Raw genomic sequence first — 16362 nt, 5'->3', positions numbered from 1 at the left:
ATCAATCCAGAAGGAAAATGCGGTATTTTTTTGGTTAACTGCTAGAAGCAGAACATGCCACAGTTAACACCCAAGAGTGCAGATGTTGGAGGTAGCCGTTCTCAGATTCAGATGACAAATCAGCTACAAACAGTGCCCTCAGGAAGGTGCCCTCTGAGCCTCGCTTGTCCTCTCTCCGGGAGGTGGTGCAGATCTGCCACAGCCCCTTGCCCAAGGCTGAACGGAGGCAAGCTGGCCGGGTCCCTGGCCATTTTTAACCTGTAGATTCCCGGAGCCACATACTTCTTTAGTGACTGGTGCAAGGTCTATAGAAAGACTTCTCAGACTGACTAAAACCAAAGTCAGCAGCCTCAAGCTTCTCTTCAGGACTGTCCATATTGTTTACTTCCTTCAATAAACATGCAAATAAGGAACAGAATTGCTTGGCTCAAAAACAGACTGGGTCTAAGTTGACTACATTTTAAATCCAAAAGATGAAAACTCTCAACTATAGGTGGTTTTGAAGCTAGAGAGTGTCTTCCAAAGCTGTAACAGACCAGGACACAGAAACCTGCATAAAGGGCACCGGGGTGGCTCAGTCGGTTAAGCGTCTGCCTTCAGCTCAGGTCATGATTCCAGGGTCCTGGGATCGAGCCCCGCATCGGGCTCTCTGCTCAGCGGGCAGTCTGCTTCTCCCTCTTCCTCTGACCCCCTCCCCGTGCTTGTGCTCTCTCTCTCCTTTTCTCTCTCAAATAAATAAATAAAAATCTTTAAAAAAAAAAAAAAAAGAATCCTGGATTATAATCCCAGCTCCAGACGTCATCACTGACAGGACCCATGGAGGGGGGTACACAGGGAGAAAGACAACGTGTAAGTAAAGGGTGAAGAAGCCAGGCGTAACTCAAAACCGACCAAGTGGCACCCACGACAGCTAGTATGATGTGGCTCCAAGCCTCCATCCCACACTCCTTCCTTCTCCTCCCCACCTGCCCTCATCTGCCCGGTGCGACCCAGAGACACACAGAGCCGAGACATCAGGCCAGTCTCTCGGCCACTCTGGGCTGCGTGTCCTTATCCATAAAAGAGAGATGAGGACTCTCATCCTACCTCAAAGAGCGGCGGTGAGAATCCAGTGGGTCCTGTGCCTTCTTGTTATGCCTCTGTCCTCACTCCACAGAGCCTCGAGGTCTCACCCCAGCTTCCCCTTTTGTCAACAGCAACTTCTACAAAGTCTTCACCTCATCCCGTCATTCCTTCCTCCACAGGAACTCCCCTGCTGACCCCACGTTCTCCCAGGCCCCCATGACCTACTCCCAAATGGAAAGGGGTCAACTCTTGGCCGCCATCTTTGCCCGCCTTCCTGGAGCTCCCTTGTCCATCGCTCCACAGCCCTGCGCCTGCACCCTGTTCCTCTGTCTGAGCTTGCTCCTGGTTCCTCTTCCTCCCCCAAAGTGACAACACCCTTGGCTCTCTCCTCTACCCCCTGGGAAATATGCTTACTCTTGCAGGTTCAGTTACAGCCTCGGACGCCTAAGTTCATGAAGCTCATCTCGAGCTGTCGCCCTGTCCTACATCCAGACTCACGTTCCAAACAGCCTGCCACGGAGGCCCTGCCACCTCAGACCATGTCCAAGCCTAACTCCCGATGTTCCCCCTCCAGCACTCCGCTTGGTTTTCCTATTTCTCTGAAAGGCACCACAATTTTTTGTAGACTCCTAAACTATAAAGATCTCTTTGACTGCACCCCCAATTTAATCAGTTGTCAAGTTCAACAGATTCTTTATTCCTACTTCCCTAGTTGTGAGCCCCCTTTCCCATCGTCACCAACCACAGGGCCTCATGCTTCTGCCTAAAACCAATGTGATGGGTGTCCAGACTGACCGCCACCCTCAACCCCACCCTGGCACCCTCCAATCCCTTATACTTCCAATCAGTCTATGGAGCCAGGTCAATCGATGGGCGTCCCACTGTCCGATATTTTTAGGATTTTATTTATTTATTTGAGAGTGCGTGTGCACACACAAAAGCAGGGGGAGAGGCAGAGAGAGAAGAGAAGCAGGTTCCCCGCTGAGCAGGGAGCCTGACGATGACATGAGGCTCAATCCCAGGACCCCGGGATCACGACCTGAGCTGAACTGCATGGTATTGTCTTAAAGAAATCGGCCGTGTTGTGAGACTTGAAACAACATGGGCAAAGTACTTGTAATCCAACATTAAGGTCAAAGTCAGAAAGCAAAATCATAAATGTGGCAGAACAACTCTGTTCTGGGAAGTGGATACGAAAACCTACGATGGAAAACATCACTGTGTCTCCTCAGAGTTGGAGGAGGATTCTGTGGGGCAGGAGGGGGGAGTTCACTAGATTTGGTTTCTTTCTTTCCACATGTCTATATTCACAAACTTCCAATCTTTTTCTATTTTATAATTTTTTCTAATAAGCTTATATAACTTTTATAATGAAAAAAAAAATACCTTGCAAAACTTAACTTTTCCCCCTGGGCCTGCAGCTCTGGATGAGAGAGAGAGATTTGGAGATGTGGAGAGCGAGTGGGCTGTGTGTGGGGGGGGGGGGAGGGGCGGTGCAGAACAGATCATATCGCAAGGGTGCGTTTCCACGGCAATAGCGTTTTACACCCTGCCCCAGAATTACTTCTTCTCAGCTCAAACCATAGGGTCAGGATAAACAGTTTATAATGAGAAAAAAAGACCAACGGAAAAGGAAATCGGTGGGACCCTGCATCTGGGAAGATGACTTTGCTTGTGAGCCCAGAAGGATCGGCAAGCGCAGAGATGAGTCTCTAAGGCAGCTGACCACACGGGGCTGGGGACAGAAGTGCCAGGCTTGCGGGCTGCCAGCTAATTCGACACAGAACTCTGCTACCTCCCACGGTGAGGGGATAGTATTAATGGCTTGTAAAGCGTTGTTTAAATTTCTCTTCTGAGATCTTAGATTCCTTCCAGAACAGAAAAGCAAAGCCCGGTTCATTATGCTTTTTACTCACTAAAAAAATCAAAGATGGAGGGAAAACAGTTAAAAATGCTTAAAATCAGTGTTCTTGAGCTCCCCCTGCCCAGTATTCACACTTCTAAGCCAAAGACTGAAAAATATAAGCTGAGAAAGAGAAAAACTGAGTCAAATGAGTACCAACTCCAGCAAAACTGAGCGCTCACGGGTGTGTCAGGGAAAGGGGGGACTTCAGCGGAAAACGAAGTGGTTCTTGGTTGGGCTGAATATAAATCATCTTCAAAAACATGGAGCAGCTATAGGAGGAGCTTGGGGTGAGAAGTTTCGACTAGTTCTAGACTGATGGTTTGTTTCTTTTCAGATGAGTTGTGGTTCAATTAGGGAAGCCAGTCTATTTAGAAGCCAACATACCAAAGCATCTCAAGGGATAAATCATGGCCTGAAATGTCTGCTGTAGCATCTGGCTTAAGAGAAGTGGGGAATTGAACAGAGAAGACAGAAGATGGGCGTAAACACGAAGAACTCTGAGGATTTCTTCATTATTACATTGGAGTTAATAGGATCCTCCCATTGGTACCTCACCCTCCTCGCTTCGAGAAACTCTTCTATCTTCTCCAGCCCGAACATCTCATCCAACTGAATTTCTCCTGGTCTTCTCCCTTCATCTCTGCAAATCCCCTCCCACTAAAAACAGCCTATCTTGGTGTCTGCACTTTGGTTCAAGGATCAAGCACTGCCCCACGCACACACCGTCTCATCTAATAGACCCCATCCCCCAAGGGCTCAGAGGCTGAAAACTTTTGAAACAGCCTTCCTTTCTGACCAGTGCTTTCGTATTTCACTTCTAGAAGATACCACATTACCTCAGCCTCAACCAACCACTTCCAAGACAAGACCAGCTCCATGATCCAATCAGAATATTCTTCCTCCTCCCCAATCTTCACCCATTTTTGGCTCCCCAGCCCCCCTGTTTGATCTACATTTCTAGTCAAGAGGCTGGAGGTAGAGATTATGGGTGCGGAGGAAAGGCCAGCTATTTTGTTACCAGAGAAGGGAGAGGATCACGTACTTGGAACCGCTCCTTTAAAGGGTTCTCCTTAGGGCCAACATTTTTCTTGGTGGACCCTGAAGTCCCAGTTGAGTAGTCTGGTAGAACCATACACCAAACTACCCAAAAAGTAGTGAACAAAGACTTCAAGATCAGATGAGAAAAACAAACATGGCACCATCAGTCTCATGACTTGTCTCTTGGCCTGAGTATTGTCATATTACTTTCTGAATTTCAGTTTCCTTGGATATCAAATGGAGATCAAAATATACATTTTCATGATCTTAAAAGTTCTCATCACAGGAAACAACAACTTTTGTAACCATGTATGTTATAATGGATGTTAACTAGACTTACTGAGGTGATCATTTTGCCATATACACCAATATCAAATCATTCTGTGGGATACCTGAAACTAATATATCGTTATATGTCAGTTATATCTGGAGAAAAATACGCTTTCAGAACTTTATTTTTTTTAAACGTTTTACTTATCTGAAGGGGGGAGAACACACAAGCAGGGGGAGTGGCAGGCAGAGGGAGAGGGAGAAGCAGGCTCCCCACTGAGCAGAGAGCTCGACGTGGGGCTCGATCCCAGGACCCCGGGATCATGACCTGAGCTGAAAGCAGATGCTTAACCAACTGAGCCACCCAGGTGCCCCACTTTCAGAATTTTAAATAATAAATGTTTATAAATTTAAAATTATATATTTAAATAAAATACAATATGCATACATTTTTACATATTTTTAAAATCACGAAAGAATCAAATTTTCATTTTGATTCACAAAGGTAAGTGGCTAAAATCGCCTTTCCAGAAATGTCTGCCCATGCCATTGGAGCTCTCCTCGGCAGGGACATCAGAACACCGTGTACCTGCCCCATGTCTTCTGAATGCCTTGTCTCCCCTTCCCCTCTGATCAAATCTGACCAATCTTTAAGCCACTGGTTTCTTTGCTCTTGAGGGTGCTGGGGTCACAGACATCTGAAAATGTGGGGAAATCTATGAACCGTCTCCACAGGAAAAACATGCCTATCCACCTCTTCTTATAAACTTGGCATGTGATTTAAGGCATTCCCTTCCAGATTATGAGCCTCTCCTTTCAGCCCGGCACGGACTGACTTCTTCCACAAAATTCCTGGGACTCTCAATAGTACACAGCAGCCCGGGGCAGAGATTGCTCATTCTGTGAGTGGTTGTGTTGTTTAGGACATCTTTACAGAGTGTTTGCTCAAGGACACAGACTACATTTCTGCTTCAGGGTGCCTAACCTGAGTCCTAAATAGTCAAAAATATATTTGCCAAATGAGGATGGAAATCCTGCCCCCCCCCCCCCGGCCCAGGGTACTTACCGGTATTTGAGTAATTCTGGAGAATATTTTGACTTGGCTTTGAAAATCACCTGCAATGACAGAACAACATGGTGGTTGGGGATACAGTATACTGTCACCAACAAACCAACATCATCACTCGGAACTCCTCTTTCCCTTTATACCCAGGTGCCAGGGCCCATGTTCGAAACTGAGATGTCTGCTTTGTGAGAATGTTTGTTAAGCTAAAGATTTTCCAAGCTATCCACACAATTTCCAAAGTAAAGATATTTTAAAATGATGAAAATGGTTAAAAAAGGAAAAAATAAAGGTATTACTGGTCTACCACTGCCAAGTATTTCTCTTATAAGATTTGTATTTGAACCCGTACTTCCCTTAAAGATCAATAGTCTGCCCTCACCCTTTCTTAGAATTTTCACTGGCACCAAATTCATGTTGTTTGAATGTAAGCGTCCACCTACCCAGGCCTCAAATTCTGCAGCCCACTTTCAATGTCTCCGGGCTATAGAAGCATCAGACGACCATTATCTATAGGAGAAATGTCACGTGTTGGAATTTCTCCACATCTTTTGTGTCCTGCACCATTGCTAACGTGTCCACGCAGGGTGCAGCGGCCGGCCTGGCAGAGCCTCTGAGAAGGCGAAGAGGGGAGAGAAGGTAGGCAGCAGCTCACGCTCCAGCCCCAACTGTGACATGGCCACTAGGCCCACAGCGCATGCACACGGGGGCTCCTGAGGCAAGCGCAGGTGCCCACAGGGGTGTTGGGGGCCTGGCTGGGGAACTGGGATGGGGTAAGGTACATGTGCTCATGCTTGTGCTCTCCTGGATCCCTGGTGTCCATGGGGCGGGGGCACCACTGGGAGAAGGGCGATGCCCTTGCTGTGGATGCTATCGGGACCTTCATCCCCTGCTGCCCAACAAGCCCCTCGGCATGGAGATCCTAAAGCCGCCCCCAGCCTCAGCCTGGCCTGCTGGCCCTCTCGGTCCCGCCTCTCCCCACCAGCCCCTCACACGCTCTCCTGCTTCTCAGCTCTCTTTGCATTTGGTGCTTCTCCCAGGTTTTGCTCAGCCCCTGAAAATATCTAAGGAGCAGATACATTGCCTGAGCTGGATGGAGTAAAAGACAAGGGAGAACAGGGTGAGCATGGTTCCTGGGGGAGGGGAGGAGAGAACAGGCAGCTCTGGGACCTCTGAGGCCACCCAGGGGTTAAATATTGTTGCCCCCTTGCCTGAGGAAGATGCAGTGAGAAATCCGTGCAAGAAGGATATCTGAAAGTAAGCCCAGGAAATTCTTCAGCGGATCCCAAGTACGTGGCCAAGTGTGCTGATGCAAATGTGACAAGGGAGCCCCCGCGGGGGCTGTACGGGTCAGTTCCCGGAATACAACGCGACAGGAGAAGCCACTTCCCTCTGGGAGCTTTCTAAAGGGCATTCTTCTGAGGACCCTCAGTAGGGAATTCCCAGACTTACATGTGCATGAGGCCCACTGTGGAAAACAGTATGGAGAGCCTTCAAAACACATAAAAAAAAGAAATACCATACGATCTGGTAATTCCACCACTGGGTATTTACCCAAAGAAAACAAAAACACTAATTTGAAAAGATATCTGCACCCCTATGTTCACTGCAGCATTATTTCCAACAGCCAAGATATAGAAGCAACCTAAGTGTCCCCTGACAGATGAACGGATAAAGACGACGGTATGTATATACAATGGAATATTAATTGGTCTTAAAAAAAGAATGAGATCTTGCCATTTGTGACAACGTGGTTGGACATATGGTGTATTATGCTAAGTGAGATAAGTCAGAGAAAGACAACTACCATATGATTTCATATAGATGTGCAATCTGAGAAAACAGAACAAAACAAACAGACTCTGAAATGCAGGAAAATGGTGGTGGCCAGAGGAGAGGTGGGTGCGGGGCTGGGCAAAATAGGTGAAGGGGATTAAGAGGTACAAGCTCCCAGTTACAGAATAAATAAGTCACACAGATGAGAAGTACAGCACAGGGAAGATACTCAGTATTGTAATCACGTGGTATGGTGACAGATGGTGACTGCACTCATCACGGTGAGCACTGAGTAATGTATAGACTTGTCCAATCACTATGTTGTACACCTAAAATTCTTAACAACACTGTGTGTCAATTATACTTCAATTAAGAGAGGAAAAAAAAAAAAAGAATCACCCGGGGAACTTGCCAAAGATGCAATCTCCTTCAGAGGGGCCAACCCCGTGGGTCTGGGGAGGGGCCCAGGAATCTGCAAGTTAATAAATTCCCCGGCCCAGGTGATTCTGATTCAGCTAGTCCAAGGACCACCTCTTGAGAAATATTGCTCCTCTTGACTAGCTTTGCAATCATTCATTTAAAACACACTGAAAGAGACAATCACAATGATCAGTGGACACAGAGAGTCAGGGCACAGTGCAAAGAACAGAGATCGGGGGACGCTCGAGGTCCCCGGACAGCCCCCCAAACACACACACTCCTGCCCTCCCTCCGACGTCCAGCAATGCGCTGCCACTGGGGGACTCCCAGAAACAGACTCCTGGGGAGGGGGAAGCGCAGGGATTCCCACAGACTTCACAGGAAGCAAATCTACCAAGCTTCACAGGTAAGCATTCTGAACTTAGAAATGATTTTGTTTCTGACATGGGTTCTGTATCTGTCCTAAATTGTTTTTGGAAGGAAGGAGGGGTTGACATCACAAATAAATTGAAATAAGACAAACAGGGGGCAAAGGACACTGCCCTTACTCTAAAGGGGTCCTGAGTCCAGCTTTACCTGACAATCTCCCCTGGGATTTTAGGCAAGTCTCATCACCTTTGGTGTTTCTCTGCAGCCCATAAGGAGAAATGTTACAAAACAACCACTCTTAGGAATAAGGAACAGATTAATACATGACTCCAAAGTTTTGCTACAAAATATGATTCACACAACACAGAACAACAGTTTCAGAAAAATCCTTCTTAAATAGTACTTGGGGACCTCGCTTTTAATAATTCTTGTTTTAAAATTTTAGTAATTCTTAATTAGGAATTCACAGATACTGGGATGCCTGAGTGGCTCAGTCAGTAAAGCGTCTGCCTTCGGCTCAGGTCATGATCCCGGGGTCCTGGAATTGAGCCCCACATCGGGCTCCCTGCTCGGCGGGAAACCTGCTTCTCCCTCTCCCACTCCCCCTGCTTGTGCTCTCTCTCTTTCTCAAATAAATAAAATCTTAAAAAAAAAAAAGAATTCACAGATATCAAAGTGTAGAGAAGAAACTACAGTATTTTTAAAAAGTGCTTAACCTTGTCAATACCCAAATATTTTTCATGTTGTGCCACACTTAGGGGGCTTGGCTGGTAGCAGGTAACTTCAGCCAGAGTGACTTAGGTTACTCATCCACACCAGGCACAGCCCAGAGGCACTCCACGGGACAGCATCCCCCAGACGGGGCATGAGGTGGTCCCATCCTGTGGACTCGGCTCTGTGCAAAGCGCTGGCAGGACTAAGAGAAAAATATGAGCAGTCCTGCCTTCAACAGGCTTAGAGCCGGAGAGGAGAGACCCAGAGGACACAAGATGGGATGCAGACCAGAAAGGCTCCAGCCTCAGCTGGTCCAAGCTCAGGCAGCGAGCAGGTGAGCAAGCCGTGGGCTCTGCCTCGTGGTGGGCACATCGGCCTCCTCTGCTCCCCAGCCCCGTCCTGCCCCCCTCTGGCACTTGCAGCTCCTGGTGGCAGGGAGAAGTATGGGTGCATCAGGGTCAAGTCATGGCGAATCAGGCTCCCTGCTTGCTCCCCCCACCCGCTCGTGCTTGGTCTTCAGGGCCGGGATGTGCAGAATGAAAGACCCAGCCAAGAGCTGAGGAAGGAGGGAAACACAACCCACCTAGTCACCTTCTTTATAAACCCAACAACAGACACTTGTTGACCTCCTGCAGCCCCTGGCCTCTGCAGCTCATCTGCACACGTTGGGCTGGGAGTGGACTGAACAGAGGCAGGTGTGGGAGGACGGCGTCCAAGGCCAGCCTGGACCCAGAACACCCTTCCCGGAACATGGTGAAGGATGGGGTTCCCAGCCGTGACTGTCAAATATTGGGTCTAGTATTGCAGCCATCTAAGCAATCCCATGCTTTGTTCCAACACTTCCACTTCTACAAATTTATTCTGAGGCAGGGCTTCTCAAGGTGTTCCTACAGAATTGAGAACTAATAAATGTTACTGGAAATAAACCTCATGTGATCAAATACATTTAGAAACTGTTAGGCTAAACGGTTTTTCCCTGCAGGAATTTCCCAGTCTTGAAAAGACTAATACCTGTTGTAAATCTTCAAGCAAAACATATGGCATGCAGTTTTCCAAACTTACTTGGCCGCTTATGGTCTTCTGAGTGTTCTGGGGCACAGAGTTTGGGAAACACTGCCCTACGCACCAAGCATGGATGGACACTGTTCACCGCAGCCTTAGTAAGACTCACGGTAATTATAACACAACAAACAAGAAGGAGAACTTTAAAATGATATTCAGACTCCCCCCACCCCCCTACACAGGGCCACCAGCCATGCAGCACACAGAGCTTGAGGGGCCCACGGGTGAGGCGTCCCACCCTGAGGGGGGCCCTGGGCCCCACCCCACCGAGCTCAAACTCATCCCTGCCTGGAGGGAAAAAGTCATCACCAGGGAAAGGCACAATCTGATGGTCAGTAAATCATTTGATCCTCTCGAAACTAAAAGCCAAGGTGATAACCACATCAAAATACAAGCCTTGACCGTGATTTGTAAAAACTCGATCCACTGCTGATCATTTGTGACACATCTATGTCTTAAATGCAATTGGATCTATTCAAGCTGTGCTAAGAAAATCTTCCTTCATCCTTCAAGTTAATTCTTAAGGTTAAGTTCCTCAGAGTTGCATTTAAATTTCTGGCACTTTAAACTGCAATATTCTGTTATTGTGTATATACACACACACACATACACACAGAGCAAGTATACGCACATACAGATACACGTATACGTGCCCACACACGTATAAATACATATATACGTGCATTTTTTACAATACAATTTTTGCCTCCATTAATTAAAATGTATAAACGTCCGGATCAGGTTTCCAGCAAAATAAATCCAAACTCTCCTACACACCCCCACCCCAATCTGTGCATCAAGAGACGTCATTAAAGGTTCTTCGTGCCCAGAACTGGAGCTAAATGTTCTGGGTAAGCCCTGCTCTCTGGCCTGCCGGGGATCCCTTATCTCGCTGCCCATCTCCTACAGTCTGCGCTGGCTCCCGCTGACCTCAGCAGGAACCCGGCTGGGAGGAGACAGCTCCTGAGGGGGAGGCAGACAAAGATTAATTACCCTTTCCCATTTTATTGTGCTCCTGACAGCACGGGCTTTGCCTGCTTAAGACCCATAAAATCGGAGAGAAGGAAGACAGAGACCATGTGAAAAGCTAAGGAAAACTTGAGGCCAGACAAAAATTCATATCATTCCCACATTCAGATTGATCGAATTCACATCAGGTCCACCGCATGGTGCACTGAATCCGGACTCAAGAACTGTAAAAATGGGGACGAGCTGGTCTCTGACCTCAAGAAACTCACAACCAGACACAGACATGCCAGCAGTGTGAGAAGAGGAGAGGTGTAGAGAGGTGTGAGGTGATCTGAGGAGGTGTGAGTAGGTGTGGGGAGATGTGGACAGGTGTGAGGGGGTGTGCAGAGGTGTGGAGAGGTGCAAGGAGGCATGAGATGGTGTGGAGAGGTGCAGGGAGGAATGAGGAGGTGTGAGAGGGTGTGGGGAGGTGTGAGAGGGTGTGAGGAGATGTGAGAGTGTGTGAGGAGGTGTGATAGGATGTGGAAAGGGGTGAGAAAGTGTGAGGGGGTATGGGGAGGTGTGAGGAGGCACGAGATGGTGTAGGGAGGCGTAGAGAGGTATGAAGAGGAGGTGTGAGGGGATGAAGTGTGAAGGGGTATGAGGAGATAGGAGAGGTGTGAGGGGGCGTGATAAGGCATGAGGGGATGTGAGAGGGTATGGGGGGGTGTGAGAGGGTGTGGAAAGGGGTGAGAAGGTGTGAGGGGGTATGGGGAGGTGTGAGGAGGCACGAGATTGTTAGGGAGGCGTAGAGAGGTATGAAGAGGAGGTATAAGGAGATAGGAGAGGGGAGGTGTGAGGGGGCATGATGAGGCGTGATGAGGCATGAGGGGGTGTGAGGGGGTGTGAGGGGGTGTGAGGGGGTGTGAGGGGGTGTGAGGGGGTGTGGGGGGTGTGAGATGGGGGGAAGGGGCACGAGCCAGGGGCTGTGGGGGAATGTGAATATGGCCCGAGGAGGCATGAGGCAGGGAGGCGTGAGGAGAGGAGGCTGCCTGGCGGGGGCACCTCAGCGCCCTGGGGAGGGCCGCGTCACAGCAGCGGGGCTAGGCCAAGGGGCAGCAGAGCGAGGCAAGGAAGGCCTGACAGGCCCTGGGCGGCAGCGCAGGAGGGGTGCGGTGGGGGTAACACTCAGCAAGCAGAGCTGTGCTTTAAGAGGGCGCAGGGGTGAGGACGAGAAGCAAAGTGCCGCTGGTGGGTTGAGCAGGAAGGTGAAAACGGACGCATGTGTTTAAAGGCACATCAAAGACAGAAGGTAGGGGAGTGGTGACTCAGGTCAGGGGGGTTTGGGGAGACACAGGGAATGACCGCTCGGGCTACAGGGTTTCTTTGGGGGGGGTGATAAAAATGTTCTAAAATTGGCGGCAGGGATGGCCGCACAGGGCTGGGAATACAGCATCCCTGAAACGGGGTGCCTCCTGGAAGGCGGGTTATGTCCCCACAAATGTGCAGGAGCAGGAGGGAAGTGAGCAGCGGACCAGGGAGAGAGGGGCCTGGGTGGGGACATGCCCAGGGTGGGGGGGGGACTGCGGGTGGGAGGGTGCTTTTGGGAAATGAAAGAGAGGGGCCATTCAGGGGGACTGGGGCCTTGGTTTTAAGATTGGGAGACCCAGACATCATGAGAAGGGATCTCGACCCTGCACCAACGGAGGGAGGGAGAGGCCAGACAGCAGAGGGCGGTGGAGGGTGCCCCCAGAGGGAGGTGGACGGTGGGGAAACTGAGGCAGGAAGGAGAGCCCAAGAGGGGGTCACAGAGATGGCAGGGGAGGTGGCCCTGGGGGACCGGGAGGCCTGGCTGGAACGCTGACCTGAAGGGAGAGTCCCAGCTGCTTCTTAGGGAAACAGAAGGGCAGACAATGGGGTCAGGTCTCCTTTCCCTGCCATCCCTTTGGTGTCTACACAGCTGGGGAGAACCCCAGGGTTTTCAGGAGCCGCTGTGGCCATGAGGGCTGGAGGGCAGGGCAGGGCAGGGCGCGAGCACGCAGCCACTTCCATGGGAAGCTGATGCTGTGTCTCAGAAATACACTTCCCGTCGCAGACGCCTGTGGCCTCAGCATCACCTCCACTGTGGCGTAAAGTCCTGCCTAAAACTGGTACCATGGGAAGAAAACTCGGTGATTTCCCAAGAGGCCATCCAGGGGTGCAGACATCACTGTGAGCGATCCTGGCTCCTCGGGTTCTGATTTAAGACCAAGTTCTGGGTTGGCATGAGGTGAAGCCGGAAGCTGCCCCAGGCTGACCCCTGAGACTGGGCTGTAATGTGGGCAACCTCCTGCCCCACCTGCAGGCCTGCCCAGGGTCCCGTCAGTAACCCCAGGGCCCTTGCACCCCCTTTCAGATGACGCAGGAGGGCCCAGTAGGTGACGTCCTTGCTGGGACAGAAGCAGAGTCTCTAGAGCGGCTGCTGACCTCAGCCTCCCTCCCCCCATAAATTACAGTCCCTGACCCTCTCACCAACTCTGTTCCACCCTTTGCAGTCTTGCCTGCCTGTTCGTCCTCCTACTGACTCAAGCTGGCATTTGCTGCCTCACGATCATTTTTCCTAATGTCATGTTGGCTGCTTCTGGCAGAAACGACCATGCTATTCTTTGTGGGTATGACAGTGTCCCTTGTGCATTCAGACAAACTAAACAAAAGTAACCTCTCTGTCCCCAGAGGCAGTGTCTGTGGCGACTGAATGGAGCACTATGCTTCCAGACTTGCACTTGATTCAGAGGCGCTGTATGTAGCCATTCTGCCCTATAAACTCCCCCCACCCCACATGACCCGGGTCCCCGGGTCTGCCCTTCTGGGCCCCCACTCCCTGGAAATGAACAGGCTGAGCGGACACTCCCCAACCGTCCCAGCCCTAACAGGCTCCAGACTGCACACACCTGCCCTGCTGGGCCGAGGTCTGGCCGTGGGCTGGGGCCCCCGGGGAGACCCTCCCAGGAGCTGAGCGGGTCGGAGGCTGTGTGCGCCGAGCGGGTCGGAGGCTGTGTGCGCCAAGCAGGCCGAAGTCGAAAGAAACCAGTATGTCTCTCTCGCTCACACACGCACTCTCTCTTCAAATGTATGTACGCAGATTCACTTGAAAATGCTCCAAATTTATGGTAGGGTTAAGATTCATTATAAAGTACGTACGTCATGTACACCCAAAGAAACTACCTACCCCAGGGAAGCCTGGGTGGCTCAGTAGGTTAAGCGTCTGCCTTTGGCTCAGGTCATGATCCTGGGGTCCTCAGATCGAGTCCTGCGTCAGGCTCCCTGCTCAGTGGGGAGCCTGCTTCTCCCTCTGCCTGCCCCTCCCCCTGGCTTGTGTTCTCTCTTTCTCTCTCTGACAAATTTTTTAAAAATCTTAAAAAAAAAAAAAAAGAAACTACCTAGCCCACACTCATGTACCCACCGCACAGGTTCAACCTGGAACACAGCCATCTTTGTTCCAACTCGGTTTTCATTTTTAACAAATGAAAAAGGTATCCCTGAAGCCCCTGGCATCTCTCTCGCTGGTTCTAATCCCTCCTCTTCGGAGGTAATCCCTTTCTGAATCTAGCCTTACCATACCCAGGAAGGCTTATAATTTTACCACGTACGTGTGCATTTACAAATAACACCTAATATATCAATATACCATATGTAAAAAATAGAGAGTACCATCTTGTGTGGGTTTTCACTTCATCTGAACAATATTAACACTTTCCACACCCTTGTGCAACTTGTTTGTTCGCCCATGATGACATGTTCGCAACACACATTCTCACTAAGGCCCGGTGTCCGACTGACCATAGGCCACAGCTGTGTGCCTTTCTCTGGCACAGAGACATGTAAAGATGATCAAGAGTGTGCACTCAAGCTGGCTCACCTGGACCTGAATCCTGGCTCCACCAATTGTCAGCTGTGTGACTTTGGAAAAGTTACCTAACCTCTCTGTGCCTCAAGTACCTCACCTGTCAAACGAAATTAATCACAGTACCCATCTAGTAGGTTTCTGTAAGGATTAGGTGAATTAACCCAGGTCTTGCACTTAGACAAATGCCGGTCACCTCACAGACACTCTGTGTTTATGTGTTTGCTACCATCATTAGTCCTTGTCCGTGTTCTCCAACCATGATTCTAAATGCACAACTACTAAACCATGACCACAGAGGCCTTCTTGACCATAAAAGGAACTTTCACACTCAGAAAGGTTAGGAACCAAGACACATTCGCCGTTCGCTCTTATGGTCCCTCCGTGCTGCCCACTTCCTGATATACTGGGGAAATTACGCAAACCCGAGGCCCTGGTGTCCCCAGGTGACAGCCAGTGGTCAGCTGCCTCCGTCTGAGTTTCCCCATGCTGAGCACCCTCATTCACCAGAGCAGGGTGACACAACAACCAGAGTCCCTGAGACCCAAATGGCACATTTCTCCCCTTCTGCAGGAATCCCCAAGGACGAGCATAAGCCAACTCCAGGGGGTCAGCCATCAGGACAGCTCTCTGCGAAAGCGAGGCAAGCATGGTGTCTTCATGTGCGTGGAGACGGACCGTGCATTTAAAGCCATGGAATGCCATGAAGGAAAAAGGCGTATACGCTGTTCCTGCCACAGAATTACGGGGTGCAGTAGCCTGAAGCCAAGGTGAGCTCTGTCCGGGTCCTGGGCTGGCCACACGTGAGGGGTCCCCAGGGAGGTGACTGGGCTCCAGGGTCAGGTCTTCACCATTTCAATTCCTGCCTTTGAACTTGGCAAGCTCACGGCTCGAGGAGCGGGCCTTCCTGGCCTCGTGCTGTCCCGAGGAACAGAGTCCCCAGCAATTAAGTGAGCTGCTTTTGCACGTGATCTTGGGATGCACAGTGATCTTACCTCCGCTCTGAACTTCCCTGCAAGTGCTGTTAGCCAGCTCCAGCCCTCCCAAGAGCTCTGCTGTACTGTCCCGTCTGCTGACCCAGCACCTAAGACGCCCTTCCAGGCACCCGCGTGCACGCACATACGCACATGCATGTCAGTGCCACCGCACAGTGGGACAAGGAGCAGGAGCTGGGTCTCTTGCCTAAACTGCCCCCGACTCTCAGTGCTCACTCAGGGAACAGAGGGAAAGGTCTCACAGGAAAGAGGCATCTCTGCTTGCTTCCTCCCGTCCTCTCCTGTTTCCAGTTCCCACCAGTCCAGCCAAGTTCTGCTCCCGCCTCCACGCATCCAGTGGCTCGGGAGGGCCTCCCTGTCCTCGTCAACAGAACTGGGCTCCATCTGACAGCGCCCACACCAGCCAGGCTGCCCCAGAAGGCTCTAGGCCGGCAGGCAGCCCAGGAGGGGCAGTGGCGCCCTGGGGAGCGCCCCTCACAGTCAACCAGCAACACACGGAGCCTGGCCTTCAATTTTCTTGCTTTTCCTCGTCATCAGGCACCTGAGTGTCTGGATTCAAGGGTGTGGCTGGCCAGACAGACATGAACCTGCTTGGCTCAGCCCTGATGACCTGTCTTCGCCTTTCTGGGCCTTGGTGTCCATCCGTGAGACAAAAGGGTTAGTCCCAATACCCATTCAGGTGCCTTCTACCTTTAAAACTCTAGACATGAAGGGCACCTGGATGGCTCAGTAGGTTCAGCATCTGCCTTCAGCTCAGGTCATGATCCCGAGGTCCTGAGATCAAGTCCCGCATCAGGCCCCCTGCTTCTCCCTCTAACCTCTGCCCTGGCTCATGCTCTCTCTCTCCCCGAAA

The 16362-nt window shown here is 50.5% G+C and overlaps 1 protein-coding gene across 2 annotated transcripts in view; it reads right to left on the bottom strand.

The window, feature by feature from the left end:
• Window positions 1-16362, bottom strand: part of GPR137B (G protein-coupled receptor 137B) — a 46585-nt gene that overhangs the window by 20725 nt on the left and 9498 nt on the right. For both annotated transcript variants that reach the window (XR_004924978.2, XM_036116946.2), the window contains exon 2: window positions 5346-5395. Coding sequence is in view for 1 of the 2 variants with exons in the window: in XM_036116946.2 (XP_035972839.1) it covers window positions 5346-5395 (50 nt within the window). In the remaining variant the exon portion in view is untranslated. The remainder of the gene's footprint in view (window positions 1-5345; window positions 5396-16362) is intronic.

The sequence above is a fragment of the Halichoerus grypus genome, chromosome 7 (assembly GCF_964656455.1).
Source record: "Halichoerus grypus chromosome 7, mHalGry1.hap1.1, whole genome shotgun sequence".
Lineage (NCBI taxonomy): Eukaryota > Metazoa > Chordata > Mammalia > Carnivora > Phocidae > Halichoerus > Halichoerus grypus.
This window is presented reverse-complemented; position numbering and strand designations above follow the sequence as displayed.